Source organism: Chlorocebus sabaeus, chromosome 18 (genome assembly GCF_047675955.1).
Source record: "Chlorocebus sabaeus isolate Y175 chromosome 18, mChlSab1.0.hap1, whole genome shotgun sequence".
NCBI lineage: Eukaryota > Metazoa > Chordata > Mammalia > Primates > Cercopithecidae > Chlorocebus > Chlorocebus sabaeus.
Window position 1 is genome coordinate 50,965,515 of NC_132921.1, and position 20,402 is coordinate 50,985,916.

General features: G+C 44.5%; 1 protein-coding gene across 2 annotated transcripts in view; it reads right to left on the reverse strand.

Moving 5' to 3' along the window:
- Positions 1–6,651, reverse strand: part of RNF125 (ring finger protein 125) — a 53,252-nt gene extending 46,601 nt beyond the window's left edge. The window contains exon 1 of one of the 2 annotated variants that reach the window (XM_007974357.3): positions 6,129–6,651. In XM_007974357.3, the coding sequence (XP_007972548.1) occupies positions 6,129–6,292 (164 nt within the window). In that variant the 5' untranslated portion in view covers positions 6,293–6,651. The remainder of the gene's footprint in view (positions 1–6,128) is intronic. The other variant, XM_007974356.3, reaches the window with a different exon arrangement.
- Positions 6,652–20,402: the final 13,751 nt, after the last annotated feature.

Genomic DNA, 20,402 nt, shown 5'->3' on the forward strand with positions numbered 1-20,402 from the left:
CTAAATTGGCTCCTCTAAGACTTGTTCTTCCATCTCCTTCCCCTTCTGCCCCTCCTCCTTTTTGCCATTTTTGATACCACATGAAGAGGCCTAGAGGGGACCTCTATCAACCGTGAGACTCCTTGAGGAACGCACACACATGCATACACAAACACAAAAGCCACCAGTCACCCCTCTTTAGGGGTCCCCTGTCTTCTTCTTCTTCTTCTTTTTTTTTTTTTTTAGACAGAATTTCACTTTTGTCACCCAGGCTGGAGTGCATGATCTCAGCTATTGCAACCTCTGTCTCCTGGGTTCAAGTGATTCTCCTGCCTCAGCCTCCCGAGTTGCTGGGATTACAGGCGCCTGCCACACCCTTGGCTAATTTTTTTGTATTTTTAGCAGAGATGGGGTTTCACCATGTTGGGCAGGCTGGTCTCGAACTTCTGACCTCAGGTGATCCACCCACCTCAGTCTTCCAAAGTGCTGGGATTACAGGCGTGAGCCACCGCGCCTGGCCGTTAGGGGTCCTCTGTCTCTCACTGAGCCACAGAAGCCATGGGCAGGGTCCATCCTCTCACGTCTAAAGTTCTGCTCTCATGCATTAAAAGTCCTAATCTCTTTGGCTTTTGGATACTGGTGTGTGCGTGTGATATATGTTGTGTCTACATGTATATATATGTTTACACGTGTGTTTGTACAGTCTGTGTGGTACCAAACTGACTTCTAAATAAATGAGTACTCACAAATTAACTATCCCAAATGTTTTTCAAAGTTCATATGACTTTAGTAAACTTTGGTAAATCAAGCTAGGATTTTTGTTTGCTTGTTTTTGTTTTTTGAGAATGACCCTCACTCTGTCACCCAGGCTGGAGTGCAGTGGTGCGATCTCAGCTCACTGCAACCTCTACCTCCTAGGTTCAGGCGATTCTTCCACCTCAGCCTCCACGTGCACCACCATGCCCGGCTAATTTTTTTAGTATTTTCAGTAGGGATAAGGTTTCGCCATGTCGACTAGGCTGGTTTCTAACTCCTGGGCTCAAGTGATCCGCCTGCCTCGGCCTCCCAAAGTGTTGGGATTATAGGTGTGAGCCACCGTGCCCAGCAATAAAGCTAGTTTTAAATTGTTGGTTGGCTGGTGTGGTGGCTCATGCCTATAATCCCAGCAGTTTGGGAGTGCTCATGCCTGTAATCCCAGCTCTTTGTGAGGCTAAGGCAGGAGGATCACTTGAACCTAGGAATTCAAGACTGGCCTGGGCAACATAGGGAGACCCTGTCTCTATAAAAAAATAAAATTTTGGCCGGGCGCGGTGGCTCAAGCCTGTAATCCCAGCACTTTGGGAGGCCGAGACGGGCGGATCACGAGGTCAGGAGATCGAGACCATCCTGACTAACGCGGTGAAACCCCGTCTCTACCAAAAAAACACAAAAAACTAGCCAGGCGAGGTGGCGGGCGCCTGTAGTCCCAGCTACTCGGGAGGCCGAGGCAGGAGAATGCCGTAAACCGGGGAGGCGGAGCTTGCAGTGAGCTGAGATCCGGCCACTGCACTCCAGCCTGGGCCACAGAGCGAGACTCCGTCTCAAAAAATAAAAATAAAAAAATAAAAAAAATAAAGATTGTTTCAAATTGAAAGAATAAAAAAAGATATAGATAAAACTAAATGAATACAGAAAGTTGGAAATAGAAGAAAAATTCTAAGAGGTTATAAAAGATACGTAAATCTTATCTTGTGTGGTCAAAGCTGACTGAAATTAGATGGACTTGTTTATTAGGCTTTATTTAAATTAGCTTTATTATTGATATATTGATTCAAAAGTAAAATACGGTTTTCTCTTTTGAACAAGACTTTTGTGTATTAGATAGAGATGGGGTCTCGCTATGTTGCCCAGGCTGGTCCCAAACTGCTGGTCTCAAGTCATCCTCCTGTATCGGTCTTCCAAACTGCTGGGATTACAGGCATGAGCCACTGCACCTGGGCAAGTATACTTTTGTGAGCAAAATAATTTACCTTTTTCTCTTTGGATTGACAAACTGTTTTTTGAGTATTCTTATTTCATGGCAATATAGTTACATGCATAAGTTCAGTAACAGTCTGAACAGGACATAATTGGAGACAGTGGTTATTCTACCAAGGCTTTAACTGGAATGTCATACTTAGATACATGATCAAACCGCTTTGAGGGACTGAGATTGACATTAAAAAACCAATAGACTTAGAAAAAGATTGGCCTGGTACCCTGTATATATGGTTCCCTTACAAAATTCCTGACCTTGCGATATGTAAAGAATTGTCACTTTCTTGGCTGGGTGCAGTGGCTCACTCCTGTAATTCCAGCACTTTGGGAGGCTGAGGCAGGCAAATCACCTGAGCTCAGGGGTTCAAGACCAGCTTGGGCAAAATGGCGAAACCCTGCCTCTACAAAAAATACAAAAACTAGCTGGGCATGGTGGTGCGTGTCTTTAATCCCAACTACTAGAGTGGCTGAGGCAGGAGAGTCACTTGAACCCGGGAGGCGGAGGTTGCAGTGAGCTGAGATCACATCACTGCCCTCCAGTCTAGGCAATAGAGTGAGACTCCATCTCAAAATAAATAAATAAGTAAAAAATAGCCAGGCATGGTGGCAGGCACTCGTAGTCCCAGCTATGTGAGAGGCTGAGGCAGGAGGATTGCTGAGCCCAGGAGGTAGAGGCTGCAGTGAGCCATGATTGCACCACTACACTGCGACCTGGGTGACAGAGTGAGATCCCACCTCTAAAAATAAATAAATTAATTAATAAAAGGAAATAAAGGAAATGTTAAAATGGGGGACTAAAGGAAACTGAAAATATTTCACCCCAAAATGTACTTCTTTGATATATTCCCGCATACGGGAATAATCCTGAAAAGCTGCCTTTTGTGGAGGAGACTTGTATCTGTAGAGAAAATCTACACTGGTGAAATAAACAACCAGGCTTTCTTGGAGCCACCCCCTTGTCCGTACCTAGGAAATTATTAACTGAAGGTCTGACACCTAGGAAGGTCTGACAGAGCAACTTAACACAGGCTCATGCCTATTCTTTCTAGGAGCTGCTATCTATGAAGTTTCATCTGCATAACTAGACCATCTTTGCCCGAGTCCCTTCTTTCTGTTGCCCTCCCATAACCATGTTCCAAGCCCCTATTCTGGTGTAACCTCAAGATGGTATAAAAGCATCAAGCATCTGGCCCTTTCCGTTTTCATAGTTTGATGACTCCTGTGCCCATATGCACATTAATACATTTGTAGGCCTTTCCTCCCCTGTTAATCTATTAGCAGTTTGTTTCATAGACTCAAGTGATCAAACCTTTAGGGGAAAAAAATCAAATTCAAATTTCCCTACAGTGGTCACACAGCTGGCTAGTGGCAGAAGGGAATTTCAAATCCAGCTTTCTATAAGGGCCAGTTACTACTGCATCACAATACAACTTATAAAGTGCTCTGTACATATTCAGTCAAGGTACTGTTGTTACTATTAAACTTGTTTGACTTGAAAATCAGCATAAACCACCTAGTTCAGTATGTCTGAAAATGTAGCTTCAATATGGGATAATAAAATACAGAAGGTTCATTTGCATTTATTCATTTTCCAACTTAATTTCAATGGAAAAGAGTAATTCATTTAGAATGTACAAATGACATTCACAACGCTCATAATCTCTACTGCAGAAAGGACTCTGGTTAACATTTATAAAGTGGAAGGGGCCCAAGTAAGTTTGCCAAAAGGAGGAATATGGAAATTCTGCCCACAGCTAGAACAATGGACATAGATTTGTCAAAACAAAGAACAGTAAAGAGAGGAAAGGCAATTTGTTCAGCCCTTGTAATGCTATTTTATGGTTATTTTTCCAGTTGCTAGTTTCCTATTCACTTTAACAAAGAAAAAGATTAAACAAAAAATTTAACATTTTGCAAATTTATATTATCCTTTAGTAGAAGGAAAAATATTGTAAATGGTAAGTTATACTATTCAAAGTCCAAAACAGGAAAACAATCTCCAGTCAGATCATTGAATTAGCAGCAAAGCGGTCTATTCCAAAAAGAATCTTCAAAACGCCCACTGTTTATGTTTTGCACAACTTCAAAGTTTGAATGCTAATAATGATTCAATTTAAATGGAGGTATCTTTAGGCTGTTATTGCCCTAAAATAATCAATATATTTTATGACTCACACAGCCCATCTTGGCTTCCAGATTGGCCTGTGGATATTACGTTAATGAGCTACATCTGGACAGCTGAGCCACAACTTTAGTAATCAGAAAGGAGGGTAAATTTAAGCCTCGAGTTTTAAGAACAAAGCTGAAACAACAGGCCTCGAAAATACAGCTACGAAATAATGCCCAAAGCACTCTTTATGTATACATTGTGCAGGCCGCACACTTTTCTCCCGGGCTCACAGGTGGGCAGTGGTGAAAACTGCTTTTCAGATACAAGGCTATAGGTATTAAGGATCACCTAAGGATTCCAGGTGTGAGCCACCATGTCCAGCCTCAAAACTTCTGAATGCAAGCGCACAACATGTTTTTAAGGACTACCTAAATCCTTTCAAAAGTGATCCTCAAAAGCAATAACGCTATTTCTTTCTTCCTGCTAAGCCAAATGCATTTCTTTCTTCCTGCTAAGCCAAATGCATTTCTTTCTTCCTGCTAAGCCAAATACAAGTACATGCCACTGTGGTATCACACAGGGCTTCATCATACTATAGTCACCCTTCAAAGGACATTAAGTAGGCTTCCGCTTCTGATCCGTACAGACACACACACACACACACACACACACACACACACATCCATGAACAAAATTCAAACCAAAGAGAGAAGACTGGGTGCAGTGTCTCACACCTTTAATCCCAGCACTTTGGGGGGCCGAGGTGGGTGAATCAATTGAGGTCAGGAGTTCAAGACCAGCCTGGCCAACATGGTGAAACCCCATCTCTACTCAAAATTCAAAAACTAGTAGGGTGTGGTCGTGGGAGCCTGTAATCCCAGCAACTCGGGAGGCTGAGGCAGGAGGATCACTTGAGCCGGGGAGACAGAGGTTGCAGTGGGTGGAGGTTGCAGTAAGCCGAGATCCTGCCACCGCCACCGCACTCCAGCCTGGGTGACAGAGTCAGACTCTCTCTCTCTCATACACACACACACACACACACACACAAAGTAAACAGAGAGCACAAATTCACAGATCCAACTCCACCAGTTACTCAAGCACACATTAAGCATGTGCCAATTTTATATAGGAACTTTGTTTTTAAACTCTTCTTAGAAACGACCACGGCTTCGCACCAACTGTGAGTTTTAGCTAAGTACTATGCCGTTTTGAGAAAGTTATTTTACTCTGTAATTTCTGCCGGTTTGGAGAGACGGTGCGTAAAGCAGGTAGTCTGCCACCTCCTGTCACGTTGTGGCTGGGTTTTGAAGGAGTACATTCAGGGGCTAGCGGCTAACGTCCAAGCCCCACCCTAGCAGGTTGTTAAACTCTAACGACTGTGGAAAGTCACTCGGAAGCTCCAGTTTGACTTGCTCTTTGAGGGGATGGGTGTCTGTGTTGGGAAAGGGTAGCAGGGGTGGGGGTGGAAAAACACTTTGCACAGATCCTTGTTTGCTTAAGACGAGCCTCTGTGGGCATTCTGGGAACACGTGCACAGCTCCAGCAAAACAAAACGGACCCGGGTTTCTGGGGCAGAGGGAAGCGCAGCCTGTTCCGCCGTGTTCAGCGGGGTACCTGCGCTTTGAGGGAGCCCCTGCCTTGCAGTTGGAGCTCGTTTCTTTTTCGTGCCCGGGCGAGCGCTCGTTCTCCAGCCAAGAGCACCCTCCCCTGTTGGCGAGCCCTGGCTCTGGGCGGGACCCGTGCCTGGATCCCCTTCTCTGGAGCTCCGCACCTGGACTTAGGGAGGAGGCAGCGCAAGGGGGCTACAGGGCCCGATTGTTTCTTTTTTCTCCTCCCGAAATCCTGTGTCACCTTCCGACCGGCGTTTTCCTCTTGGCCCCGCACCCGACGGGTCCAGGTTTCTCTCTGCAGCAGTTTCCTAAGGCGCTGTCTTCCGTCCCCCTCCTTCCCCACACCATGCCCTCAGCTTCCCGACATCGCCCTCCTTAGGGGTGGGCCCAAACCGAGCTCCCCTGGCACTTACACGTGGCCACAGCGGGTCCGGACTGGCTGGTGTAACACCTCAAGGCACACGGCGCAGTCGAAGGACGTGACGGGCAACTCCGGGTCCCCCCTGCGCTCCAGGGCCCGCGGGGTGGCAGAGGGGGGAGCCGATTTGCCGCTGTCGCTGCTCAGCACGGACCCCATCGCTGTGCCTCTCGCCCAGACAGCTGCCAAGCACTCAGTGCCTGCTGCAGGGTTGTTTTGTTGTCGTGCGGTGGAGGAAGGAAGTCCCGGCCCAGCTGCGATCGCCGCCTCCCAGCGCGCGCAGCTCGCGCAGCCAAGAAGCAACCTCCGCCGCTGCGCCCAACCCTGGTCTAGGGCAGGGCGAGTGCGCGGCCGCGGGGCTGAAATCTTCTGCAAGCCGCCTAGGTTAAGGCGCGGAGGCGGAGGCGGCAGCCGCCAGGTGCTCGGTCTTGTGGTATTGGGAGGATTGAAACCTGAAACCTTAACTGCAGAGAAGAGGACTTGAGGCAGTAGTAAACCTTCCAAGCTGTCACACACAGCCTCTTTCCCCACTGTCAGAAGTTAAGTGCGGGCGTGGCCATGCTTAATGATAATCAGAGAACAGCCGCTTGTAAGGACCATCCTCCACTGTTGTAATCACAATAAGCTGCAAAGATTGAACTATGACCTATGATTGGACGTCTCCTAAGACGGTGCTATCATTACTCTGTCGTCCAATCAATAGTCCATTAATGGAGAGAGAGCCTGGGTAGTGGAAAGAGTTCTGGAGATTCAGATTCCAATCCTACCTCTCTTACAGATATTCTAGTGCTAAACCCTGCCGTCTCCAGTTTCCTCTGCGGCTCAGGATTTCCTCTGTTGTTTGTACTCTCCCCATCCCGCCCTTTAAATGTGATCAGCTGGGTGCGGTGGCTCACGCCTGTAATTCCAACACTTTGGGTAGGCCGGGGCAGGTGGATCGCTTGAGGTCAGGAGTTCGAGACCAGCCTGGCCAACATGATGAAACCCCGTCTCTGCTAACAATGCAAAAATTAGCCGGACGTTAATTCACACTTTTTACGAAGACTTATTTCATGCCCACTGCACGCCAGACTCAGTTCTGGTGATGGAGACACAATTGTCAACAAGCAAACAAAATCCCAGTTCTCACAGAACTTACTTTAAAAAACAAAACCAAAACTTTACTTTGAGGTAATTATAGATTTGCATACAGTTGTAAGAATAGTACATAGTATATAATACACATATACAATAATATATAATGTAACACATGGGATATAATAACGCATATAATACATGTATGTATTTAACAGGCCATCAACTTCATCCAGTTTACCCCAGGCTTTACTTTTAATTAGGAGATATAGGCCAGGTACCGTGGGTCACGCCTGTAATTTCAGCACTTTGGGAGGCTGAGGTGGGAGGATCACTTGAGCACAGAAGCCAAGATCACGCTACTGCACTCCATCCTGTGTGACGGAGCAAGACCCTGTCTCAAAAAACAAACCAAGCCGGGGCAGTGGCTCACTGTTGTAATCCCAGCACTTTGGGAGGCCAAGGAGGACAGATCACCTGAGATCAGGAGTTCGAGATCAGCCTGGCCAACATGGTGAAACCCTGTCTCTACTAAAAATACAAAACTTAGCTGGGTGTGAGCTACTTGGGAGGCTGAGGCACGAGAATCGCTTGAACCTGAAAGGTGGAGGCTGCAGTGAGCCAAGATCATGCCACTGTACTCCAGCCTGGGCAACAGAGGGAGACCCTGTCTCAAAAAACCAAAATAGGCCAGGCTCAGTGGCTCACGCCAAAGTGCTATAATCCCAGCACTTTGGGAGGCCGAGGCAGGTGGATCACGAAGTCAGGAGTTCAAGACCAGCCTGGCTAACATAGTGAAACCCTGTCTCTACTAAAAATACAACATTTCTTTAGTAAAAATTTTTGTACTAAAAATACAAAAATTAGCCAGGTGTGGTGGCACATGCCTGTAGTCCCAGCTATTCGGGAGGCTGAGGCAGGAGAACCGCCTGAACCCAGGAGGTGGAGGTTGCAGTGAGCTGAGACCACGCCACTACACTCCAGCCTGGGTGACAGAGGGAGACTCTGTCTCAAAAACAAACAAACAACAAACAAAAGGAAGATGTGTATAATCAATCAATAAACAAATAAAATCATTTCAGATAATCAGAGCCATGAAGAAGATAAAATAGTAACTGACAATGAGGAGAAGAATAAACTCAGAATAATTTTTGGATGAAGTGACATTTGAGCAGAGCCATGAATAATGAAAAGAAGTGAGCCGTTCAAAGATTTAGGAAAAAGTGTGGTAAGCACTGGGAACAGTGAATAAGACAGGACCAAAGAAAGGAAAGACCTATGGAGCTGGAGCATTGGGTGGTGGGGGGCAGGCGGTGGGGGGAAATAAGATGAAAAGATAGTTATTCCTATCTTCGAAAGGAAAACAAAAACCTCCCTTTCATCCCACTTATGCCTCAACTCCTGCCCCGTATCCCCTTCAAGGCCAAATCTCTTGATCTGATCCTCTACATTATGTCATCATTTCTTAATTATTCACTTCTTATTCAGTCCATTCTGGGTTCTGAACCAACCTCTCCACCTCCATCTGTCCAAAAACGGCTTTATTATCAGTGTCACTGGTGACGTTCATGTAACTAATTCCAATAGATTCTTTTCAGCTATTTTTGTGCTTGACCCCTCAACTATTTTTGTCAGTGCTTGACCATCCCCTCCTGGAAGCACTCTGACTTTCCTTCTTTCTTTCTGGCTGTTGTTTCTCTCCTTTGCCAGGGTCTCCTTCTCCACTGGCTCTGGGCTAGAGATCCTAGGATTCTGTCTTAGGACCTTTTCCCTTCTCCTCTCTGTCTCCCTCTCTCTTTCTCTCTCTCTCAAAAATCACACAGGTTCTGTCACTATTTTGGTTCCAAAGACTTTCACATCTTTATCTCCACCCCAAGCCATTCAAATGCCCAATAGCCCAATAGCTTACATGACTGACCATTTGACGTAGACACCCTCAGCCCATTGTCTCCAATAATGAACTCATTATAGCAGCCACCACCTCACCTTCTCCAGTGGTTGATCTCTCTGTTAGCAAATGGCACTATGATCCACTTTGTAGCTCAGTCTAGACACCTGGAAGTCATCCTTGATTTCCTCCTCTTATTCACATTGAATCAATCATAATCACAATCCTGCCTCCAATATGTATCTCAATAGTTATTTTTTTCCCAGATGAAGTCTGTCTCTGTCACCCAGGCTGGAGGAGTGCAGTGGCACGATCTCAGCTCACTGCAACCTTTGCCTCCTGGGTTCAAGTGATTCTCCTGCCTCAGCCTCCCGAGTAGCTGGGATTGCAGGCACATGCCACCACGCCCACCTAATTTTTTTGTATTTTTAGTAGAGACGGAGTTTCACCATGTTGGCCAGGTTAGTCTTGAACTCCTGACCTCATGATCCAGCTGCCTTGGCCTCCCAAAGTGCTAGGATTACAGGCGTGAACCACCACGCTCATTTTCTTCTATTTCCATAGCCACCGCTTATTTTAAATCACTGCATTCTCTTGTGTGAATTATGGCAATAGTTCCTAACTGCTCCTACCTGCATCCATCATTGCCTCTCTCCAGTTTATTATCCACATGGCCACTAAAGTGATCTTTCGAAAAGCAAACATCTTGTGTCACCCCATGCACAAAATCCTTTAATAGGTCTCCTAATCCTTAGGATTAAATTCCAAATCCTTAATATTATCTAAAAAGCCCTGCAAGAGGCCGGGCGCGGTGGCTCAAGCCTGTAATCTCAGCACTTTGGGAGGCCGAGATGGGCGGATCGCGAGGTCAGGAGATCGAAACTATCCTGGCTAACACAGTGAAACCCCATCTCTACTAAAAAATACAAAAAAACTAGCCGGGGTGGGGGTGGTGCGTGGCAGGCGCCTGTAGTCCCAGCTACTCGGGAGGCTGTGGCAGGAGAATGGCCTAAACCCGGGAGGCGGAGCTTGCAGTGAGCTGAGATCCAGCCACTGCACTCCAGCCTGGGCGACAGAGCGAGACTCCGTCTGAAAAAAAAAAAAAAAAAAGTCCTGCAAGACCTTACTCTTAAATAACTATAATCAGTTAAGATACTTTTGATGGCAGAAATCAGAAATTCAACTAAAAGTGCCTCATTCAGTAAGGATATTTATTATTGCCCAGCTCAGTGGCTTACACCGGTGATCCCAGCACTTTGGGAGGCAGAAGCAGGCTGATCACGAGGTCAGGAGTTCGAAACCAGCCGGGCCAGTGTAGTGAAACTGCATCTCTACTAAAAATACAAAAATTAGCCGGGCGTGGTGGCACACACTTGTAAGCCCAGCTACTCAGGAGGCTGAGGCAGGAGACTCACTTGAACCGCAGAGGTGGAGGTTGCAGTGAGCCGAGATCATGCCACTGCACTCTAACCTGGGGCAACAGAGCAAGACTCTGCCTCAAAATATATATGTATATTTGTTATCAAATATGGTAAATTAGTCCAGGGGTAAACAGTTCCAGAGATGTCTCAGCAGCTCAATTATGTCCTCACAGCCTCAGCCCCTTGCCATCCTCAGCATGTCTCCCTTATGGCTGAAACAGTGACCTCTATACACAACCTTCAAAAACAAAAAGGAAAGGGTAAGATTTCCCCCTTGTAGCTCTCTCCCCTTTTATATGGGAGAAAAATGCTTCCTAGAGGCCTTCCTCTGCAGATTTCCCTTCCTATCTCATTGGTCAAAATTGGGCGCCATTGCCATCCTAAATCAGTCCCTAGCAAAAGAGAACGGGAGCACTCTAATTGGCTTAAACTCATTATTTATTCCATAGGACTTGGCACCTCAGCTCTCTGAAACAACATAACTAGGGTTCTTATACCAAGAAAGGAAATGAAACAATGAGATGCACCAACAGTAAGGTTTCCCAAAATAACTATTTGGGGATCTTAGCTGCTTTCACTCTCCTCCCTATTTTTCTTTTTTTTTTTTTTTTTTTTTTTTTGAGACAGAGTCTCGCTCTGTCACCCAGGCTGGAGTGCAGTGGCCGGATTTCAGCTCACTGAAAGCTCCGCCTCCCGCGTTTACGCCATTCTCCTGCCTCAGCCTCCCGAGTAGCTGGGACTACAGGCGCCTGCCACCTCGCCCGGCTAGTTTTTTGTATTTTTTAGTAGAGATGGGGTTTCACCATGTTAGCCAGGATGGTCTTGATCTTCTGACCTCGTGATCCACCCGTCTCGGCCTCCCAAAGTGCTGGGAATACAGACTTGAGCCACCGCGCCCGGCCCCCTATTTTTCATGCCCCTAAATTTGTCTACTTATTTCAATTCTTTGAGTGTGTTAAGTTCTCTCTGACCTCAAGGCCTTTATCCATGCTTTTATTTTTCTCTTGTACTTAACACTTCCTACCCAACATTCCACCATTCATAACTCAACTTTCTCAGATTTTGGTGTTTTTGTTTTTGTCTTTGTTTTCCCTGAGACGGAGTCTCACTCTGTCCTCCAGGCTGGAGTGCAGTGGCACGATATCAGCTCGCTGCAACCTCTGCCTCCTGGGTTCCAGCAATTCTCTTGCCTCAGCCTCCTGAGTAACTAGGATGACAGGTGTGAGCCACCATGCCTGACTAATTTTTGTAGTTTTAGTAGAGATGGGGCTTCACCATATTGGCCAGGACGGTCTTTCTCTTTTGACCTCATGATCCATCCACCTCAGCCTCCCAAAGTGCTGGGATTACAGGCATGAGTCACCACCCCTGGCCAAATTTTGGGTCTCAGTTTAGAAACCTTTCTTCCTTCCTTCCTTCCTTCCTTCCTTCCTTCCTTCCTTCCTTCCTTCCTTCCTTCCTTCCTTTCCTTCCTTCCTTCCTTCCTTCCTTCCTTCCTTCCTTCCTTCCTTCCTTCTTTCTTTCTTTCTTTCTTTCCTTTTTTTTTTGAGATAGGGTCTTGCTCTGCTGTCCAGGCTGGAGTGCAGTGGTGCCATCATGGCTCACTGCTGCAGCCTCAACCTTATGGGGTCAAACAGTCCTCCCACCTCAGCCTCCTGAGTAGCTGGGACCACAGTCATGTGTCACCACACTCAGGTAACTTTTGTATTTTTTGTAGAGACAGTGTCACAATATGCTGCCCAAGCTGGTCATGAACTCCTGGGCTCAAGCAATCCTCCTGCCTCGGTCTCTCAAAGTACTGGGATTATAGGCATGAGCCACCATGCCTGGCCTTGGAAACCTTTCCACATCACATTCATCTCATACTATCTTCTTAGTCTTTCATAGCCTGCTATATTTGCCTTCCTATTTTTCCTGATAGTGGCTACTCTGAGGGTTAGAGGACCTGGCATGTGAGAGGTGACAAATATATCCATATTTATACATGTCTTTCAATAATTATCTCACAAAGTCAATATTATTATTCCCATTTTATATGCTCAGATTATTTAACTTAGCAAAAGTCACATAGGAAATAAGTTGTAGAACCAGATTTTAATTCTAGATTGTCTTTTATTTTTAAAAATCTGTTTTTAAAAATATTTTTTCACTAAGTCTCTGCTGTAGAGATGAGAAGCATAAAAATTCTTAGAAAATAATAAAACAGTATTCAACAAAATGAGGCAGGCAAATAGATACAGGAGGATAAAAGCATCTGATATAATAAGACTCTTTTGTAGAAACGGGGTCTTGCTGGGTGCCGTGGCTCATGCCTGTAATCCCAACACTTTGAAAGGCCAGGGTGGGCAGATCACCTGAGGTCAGGAGTTTGAGACCAGCATGGCCAACATGGTGAAAACCTGTCTCTACTAATAATACAAAAAAATTAGCCAGGCATGGTGGTGCATGCCTATAATCCCAGCTACTCAGGAGGCTAAGGCAGGAGAATCACTTGAATCCGGGAGGCAGAGGTTGCAGTGAGCCGAGATCATGCCACTGCACTGCAGCCTGGGTGATAGAACGAGATTCTGTCTCAAAAAAAAGAAAAAAAGAAACAGGGTCTTGCCATGTTGCCCAGGCTAGTCTTGAACTCCTGGAGGCAAGCAATCCTCTCTCCTCAGCCTTTCCAAGTGCTGGGATTATAGGTGTGAGCCACCACACCAGACCATTAAGACTCCTAATAAATCAATCTTTCTTTCTTTCTTTCTTTCTTTCTTTCTTTCTTTCTTTCTTTCTTTCTTTCTTTCTTTCTTTCTATCTTTCTTTCTTTCTTTCTCTTTCTTTCTCTCTTTCTTTCTTTCTTTCTTTCTTTCTTTCTTTCTTTCTTTCTTTCTTTCTTTCTTTCTTTTTCTTTCTTTCTCTTTTTTTCTTTCTTTTTTTGGAGACAGGGTCTTTCTCTGTGATTCAGGCTGGAGTGCAGTGGCGCGATCTTGGCTCGCTGCAACCTCCACTTCCCAGGCTCAAGTGATCCTCCCATCTCAGCCTCCCAGGTAGCTGGAACTACAGGCGTACACCAACATGCCCAGCTAATTTTTTGTATTTTTTGAAGAGATGGGGTTTCACCATGTTGCCCAGGCTTGTCAGTCTTTAAACTTGTAGATGACAACGATGATGATGATAACAGTGATGGTGATGGTGTCAGCCTGAAAATAAATTCACAATTCTGTTTCTAATCTCTGAAGTATATCAAAAGTATAGATTAGTACAAAGAAAATTTGAAAGGCCTGTAATCAACATCCTGTCACCAAGAAGACTAATGTGTCTCTCAACCACCCAAAAAAAGCAAAGCTACAGCTCCTTAAAACATCTAGGAAAATACGTACTTCACTTATTTATTTCCATGGAAGGGATGAAAAGAAATTAGTTCATAATTTCAAGCAGTGTTGAAGAAATGAGAAAAACATTCCTATATTCTTTGAAGTTTATTTATCAACAAAACTATTAGGAAACCTGAATGTTCATCATAGAGAAATGTTTTTGTAAAGTATGATAAATTCACTCAACGAATAGATAAAACAATGTTAAAAGTGTTTGGCCTACCATTTTTAGGTCCATTAGAAAGTATTTCATAAAATAAAAAAAAGTACGTAGACAAGATAATATATGGATATTTACTGTAGTGTTGTCTGTTATAGCAAAATATTAGAAACACTTTATTTTTGAGATATTTTATTTATTTATTCATTTCTGTGTTTATTTTATTTTGAGACAGTGTCTAATTCTGTTACCCAGTCTGGAAAGCAGTGACTCATACATCACTGCAGCCTTGGTTTCCTGGGCTGAAGCGATCCTCCTACTTCAGCCTCTTGAGTAGCTGGGACAACGGGCACATACCACCATGCTCAGGTAATTTAAAAATGAGTTTTTTTGTAGAGACAGAGTCTTGCTATGTTGCACAAGCTGGTTTTGAACTGCTGGGCTCAAGTGATCCTCCTGCCTTAACCTCACAAAGCACTTGGATGACACTCATGAGCAGCCAGCTAGAAACATTTTAAATATTCACCAATAGGTGACTGGTTAAATAAATTATGGCTATCTCCAGATTGCCGTTAGCCGAGATTGCACCACTGCACACCAGCCCGGCGACAGAGTGAGACTCTGTCTCAAAAATAAACAAATAAATAAATAAAGGCACCTCCATACAATGGAATACTATGCAGCCATTAAAAAGCAAGGCAGCTTTATAACTGTCCTAGAGAAACCCCTCTGAGATGTATTATTAAGTGAAAAAAGCAAAGTACACAACTGTATTTATTGTACACTATCATTGATTTTTTTGAAAGACTATACATGTGCACACACATAGGTATAAGGGTTTATGTGTATGTATAACATATGTAGAAACACAAAATGTATATATACTATTTATGCATATTGATTTTTTGAAAAGATACACAAGAAATGAATAACTGTGGTTGTTGCTAGGGAGGGGAACTGGTTCCTGGGAAACAGGAATGAAAAAAAGAGTTTTACCATATGATCTTTTGTGCATCTTGAAATTTATACTGTTTGTATGCAGTGCCAAGTTAAATATTAATAAATAAAAATTAATAATTTTAGCCAGGCATAGTGGTGTGTGCCTGTAATCCCAGCTGCTCAGATGGCTAAGGTGAGAGTGTTACTGAACTGAAACTGCCTTTGCCAAATTATGACTGAGACAGTGAAAGAGATCTAACTTAATTTACTCCACCCTGCTTCTAACCTCCAAGTTGTCCTTGTTCATTTCCTGGGCATAGGCTGAACTAGCTTTGGGAGAAACTTAGTTTATAGTTTAAAACAAAGACAATAACAGCCCATTTCCAAAGCAGACCTCCTTGCCTGGGGACTAGACTACCTTTGTAGGACTAACATTAGCCACAAGTTTAGAAATTACGGTTTAGGAGTCAGGCAGCTGGAGGCTACAAGATTCTGACCCTCCCTAAACTGCTCCTCAGATGAGTGCTTGAGATATTTTGCAGACCCTGCACTTGATGGATCGGCTGGCACACCCAGATCAATAAACTGGCTCACCTGATCTTGCGGCCCCACCCAGGAACTGACTGAGTGCAAGAAGACAGCTTTGACTCCCTGTGATTTCATCTCTGACTAATCAGTGCTCCTGGCTCACTGGCCTCCCCTCCGCTGTCAAATTGTCCTTAAAAATTCTGCTCCCCAGGGAGACTGATTTGAGTAATAAAACTCTGGTCTCCCATACAGCTGGCTCTGCATGAATTACTCTTTCTCTGTTGCAAATCCCCTGTCCTGATGAATCGGCTTTGTCTAGGCAGAGAGCAGGGTGAACCCTTTGGGCAGTTACAAAACTGGGCCTGTTTTGCCCACACCACAGTAAGCCAACCATGAACATAATGAGTTTTGTAGCAGAGAAAGAATTTATTTATGTGGGCCGCCGAGCAAGAAGATGGGAGAACAGGTTTCACATCTGCCTCCCTAAAGATGGAGTTTAGGGGCATTTATGGATAGAAGAGCAGGGTGATCTAAGGCATGGGGAAACATAATTAGGCATAGGAAAAGTGAGGTAATCAGTGTTCCATAAAAGTGTAGTCTAGATTTTTGGTTCTTCATAGGACACATGTTCAAAAAATGGCAGCATTGGCCGGGCACAGTGGCTCAGGCCTGTAATCCTAGCACTATGGGAGGCTGAGGCGGGAGGATGACTTGAGCCCAGGAGTTTGAGGCTGCAGTGAGCTATGATCACAACACTATTCCAGCCTGGGTGATCCTGTCTTTATAAAAAAGAGAAGAAGGAAGGAAGGAAGGAGGGAAGAAAGAAAAAGAAAGAAAGAAAGAAAGAAAAAGAAAGAAAGAGAGAGAGAGAAAGAAAGAAAGAAAGAAAGAAAGAAAGAAAGAAAGAAAGAAAGAAGAAGAAAGAAAGAAAGAAAGAAAGAAAGAAAGGAGGGAGGGAGGGAGGGAGGGAGGGAGGGAGGGAGGGAGGGAGGGAAGGAAGGAAGGAAGGAAGGAAGGAAGGAAGGAAAAGAAAGAAAGGAAAAGAAAGGGAAAGAAAGAGAAAGAGGAGAAAGAGAAAGAAAAATCAGGAGAGAGGGAGGAAGAGAAGGAAGGAGGGAGGAAGGGAGGAAGGAAGGAGAGAAAGAAAGAGAAAGAGAAAGAAAGAAATCAAGAGAGAGAGGGAGGGAGAGAAGGAAGGAAGGAAAGAAGGAAGGAAGGAGAGAAAGAAAGAGAAAGAGAAAAAGAAATCGAGAGAGGGAAAGAGAGAAGGAAGGAAGGAGAGAATGAGAGAGAGAAAGAGAAAGAAAGAAATCGAGAGAGAGAGGGAAGGAGAGAAGGAAGGAAAGAAGGAAGGAAGGAGAAAGGAAGGAAGGAGAAAGGAAGGAAGGAAGAGAGAAAGAAAGAAAGAAAAAAGAAAGAAAGAAAGAAAGAGAAGAAAGAAAGAAAGAAGAAGAAAGAAAGAAAGAAAGAAAGAAAGAAAGAAAGAAAGAAAGAAAAAGAGAAAGAGACAAAAACATGGCAGCATTAGCATGATCTGAGGTGGAGCTCTCAGCCCTCTGATGTCAAAAGGTCACCCATCAGACATGCGCGCAAGCTCAGTTGAAGGATCAGTGTTCTCACCTGGTATGAGCTGAACCAAAGCTGATTCTATGTTCCTGAAAAACAACTTAGGCAACCGTTACCTTTGTGACCCACACATCAGAGATGTTATTTATAGTAAGGCTGAAGGGGCCCTTTCTTTAGGAAAAGAAACAAAAAAACAGCTGAAAGCAAGTGACATCAGCGTCATGTTTGCCCTCACCTTCAGGAGAATTGCTTGAGCCCAGGAGTTTGAGATCAGCCTGAGCAAAATAGCAAGACTCCATCTCAAAAAAAAAAAAAAAAAAAAAAAAAATAGAGGGCTTGGGGGAAAGGGGAGAGAGAGAGCATTAGGACAACCCTGATGCATACGGGGCTTAAAACCTAGATGATGGGTTCATAGGTGCAGCAAACCACCATGGCACATGTATAACTGTGTAACAAACCTGCACGTTCAGCACATGTATCCAGAACTTAAAGTAAAAAAAAAAAAAACCATAATAATAATTTTTTTCCCCTTGAAATGGAGTCTCATTCTGTCACCAGGCTGGAGTGCAGTGGTGCAATCTCAGCTCACCGCAACCTCCACCTCCCTGGTTCAAGTGATTCTCCTGCCTCAGCCTCCCGAGTAGCTGGGACTACAGGTGTGTACCACCATGCACGGCTAATTTTTGTATTTTTAGTAAAGACAGAGTTTCACCATGTTGGCCAGGATGGTCTCGATCTCTTGACCTCGTGATCCACCCACCTCGGCCTCCCAAAGTTCTGGGATTATAGACGTGAGTCACCACGCCTGACCTAATAATAACTTTTAACATACATGTACCCTTTAACTGAATGATTCTACTTCTTGAACCAATGCGTAGACAAACATGTGCACAAGGAGGTTAAAACAGAAATGTTGTTCTTTTTTTTTTTTTTTTTTCCTTTTTTGAGATGGAATCTCACTGTGTTGCCCAGGCTGGAGTGCAGTGGCGTGATCTCGGCTCACTGCAACCTCTACCTCCTGGATTCAAGTGATTCTCCTGCATCAGCCTCTCGAGTACCTGGGATTACGGGCAACTGCCACCACGCCTGGCTAATTTTTTTTGTATTTTTATTAGCGACAGGGTTTCACCATGTTGGCCAGGCTGGTCTCGAACTCCTGACCTTAGGTGATCTAGCCCCTCCTCAGCCTCCCAAAGTGCTGGGATTACAGACGTGAGCCACTACCCTCGGCCTGTTGTTCTTTGAAACACTGTCTATAGTACCAAAAATATGCAAGCAACAAAATTTCTATTTATTAGAGGGATAATTAAATATGTTACAGTGTAGTATATTTAAAATATAAATATTAAATGCAGCAGTTAAAAAGAACTTTTGGTGGGGGGCAATGGGGACTGGATCTTGCTCTGTCATCCAGTCTGGAGTGCAGTGGCTCACTGTTCACTGCAGCTTCAACCTCCTGGGCTCAAGCAATCCTCCCACCTCAGCCTTCAGGTAGCTAGGACTAGAGGTGCCCACCACCATGCCTGGCTAAGTTTTTTATTTTTAGTAGAGACAAGGTCTCATTATGTTGCCTAGGCTGGTCTCAAACTCCTGGGCTCAAGCAATTCTCTTGTCCCAGCCTCCCAAAGTGCTAGGAATACAGGGATGAGGCACAGTGCTTAGCCTAACAAACAAAACTTTTAATAGCACTTAACTATGTATCAGGTATTATTCCAAGTGCTTTATATGTGTTAACTCATTTAATCATCATAATAACTCTATGAAATAGGTAACTAATATTATCATCCTGCTGTTTCCCGAGAAACAGAGGTACAGACAGTCCAAAAACTTGCCTCAGATTACATTTATGATAAAAAACAGCTGAGTCGAAGCCAGGAATTCTGACTCTAAATGTTGATGAACTTAACCCCTACACAATATTGACCTTCTATTTTTTCCAAGACATTGTTAACTAAAAAGAGATGTTACTGAAGAACACAAAAATCAGGCCGGGCGTGGTGGCTCACACCTGTAATCCCAGCACTTTCGGAGTCCGAGGCTGGCAGATCACCTGAGGTCAGAAGTTCGAGACTAACCTGCCAACATGGTGAAACCCTGTCTCTACTAAAACTACAAAAAGTAGCCGGGCATGGTGGTGAGCACCTGTGATCCCAGCTACTAGGCAGGCTGAGGCAGGAGAATTGCTTGAACCCAGGAGGCAGAGGTTGCAGTGAGCTGAGATTGCGCCACGGCACCCCAGTCTGGGCAACAGAGACAGACTCCATCGCAAAAAAAAAAAAAAAAAAAAAAACTGTGGACAGCAGGCTTTGCTTGTTCCTAGCAAACCTGGAAGCGTGTCCCTTTTGTAATTGTTTATATTCTTAACCTTAATATTAAATTACAGGTTAATTTGGAAAGAACTGCCATGTTTACAGTGCTGAGTCCATAAATAAGGTATATCTCTCTCTTTAAGTGCTCTTTCAAATTCTTCAGTTTTTTGTTTGTTTGGTTTTGAGATAGGGTCTTATTCCTGCCCCTCAGGCTGGACTGTAGTGGCACAATCTTGGCAACCTCCGCCTCCTGGGCTCAAGCCATTCTCCTGCCTCAGCCTCTTAAGTAGCGGGGATTACAGGCACCTGCCACCACGCACAGCTAATTTTTGCATTTTTAGTAGAGACAGGTTTTACCAAGTTGGCCAGGTTGGTCTTGAACTCCTGACCTCAGGTGATCTGCCAGCCTTCACCTCCCAAAGTGCTGGGATTACAGGAGTGAGCCATCGTGCCTGGCCACATATGCTTCTTATGGAGAAAAAAGATTCTATATTTCTCACTAAGGGAAGTCAATGCCCACACACTCAAGGCCACAGCTTTCTCTTGCTGAGTGTCCTTGGCAAGTTTTTTCTTTAGTCTTAGGTTCCCCATCTGAAAAAACACCGTGTTTACCTACAGAATTGTTGTGAGAGGTTAAATGCAATAGCAAGTAAATCCTTAAGTCATTGCCTGGTAGGTGGTGTTAAGTATCAGTTCTCTGTCTCTCTGACTTCAATCATTCTGAAAATATTCAATAAAAGCCTAATTTGTGTTAAGCACCTCATTAGACATTGGGGGCACAGTCCAGAGCAAGGCCCAATGGCGTGAACAGCTATTGTTTTCGGCTGCCAAGCACCTCTTCAGCTTCTTCTATAACGGCACCATACACCCTTCCTTCAAGGAAATTGTTCTTTCATCAAGCCACAGATAGCATTTTGATTGATTACTATGAACTGTCTCACGTGTCCGTGTGAAGAGCCCACCAAACAGGCTTTGTGTGAGGAACAAGGCTGTTTATTTCACCTGGGTGCAGGCAGGCTGAGTCTGAA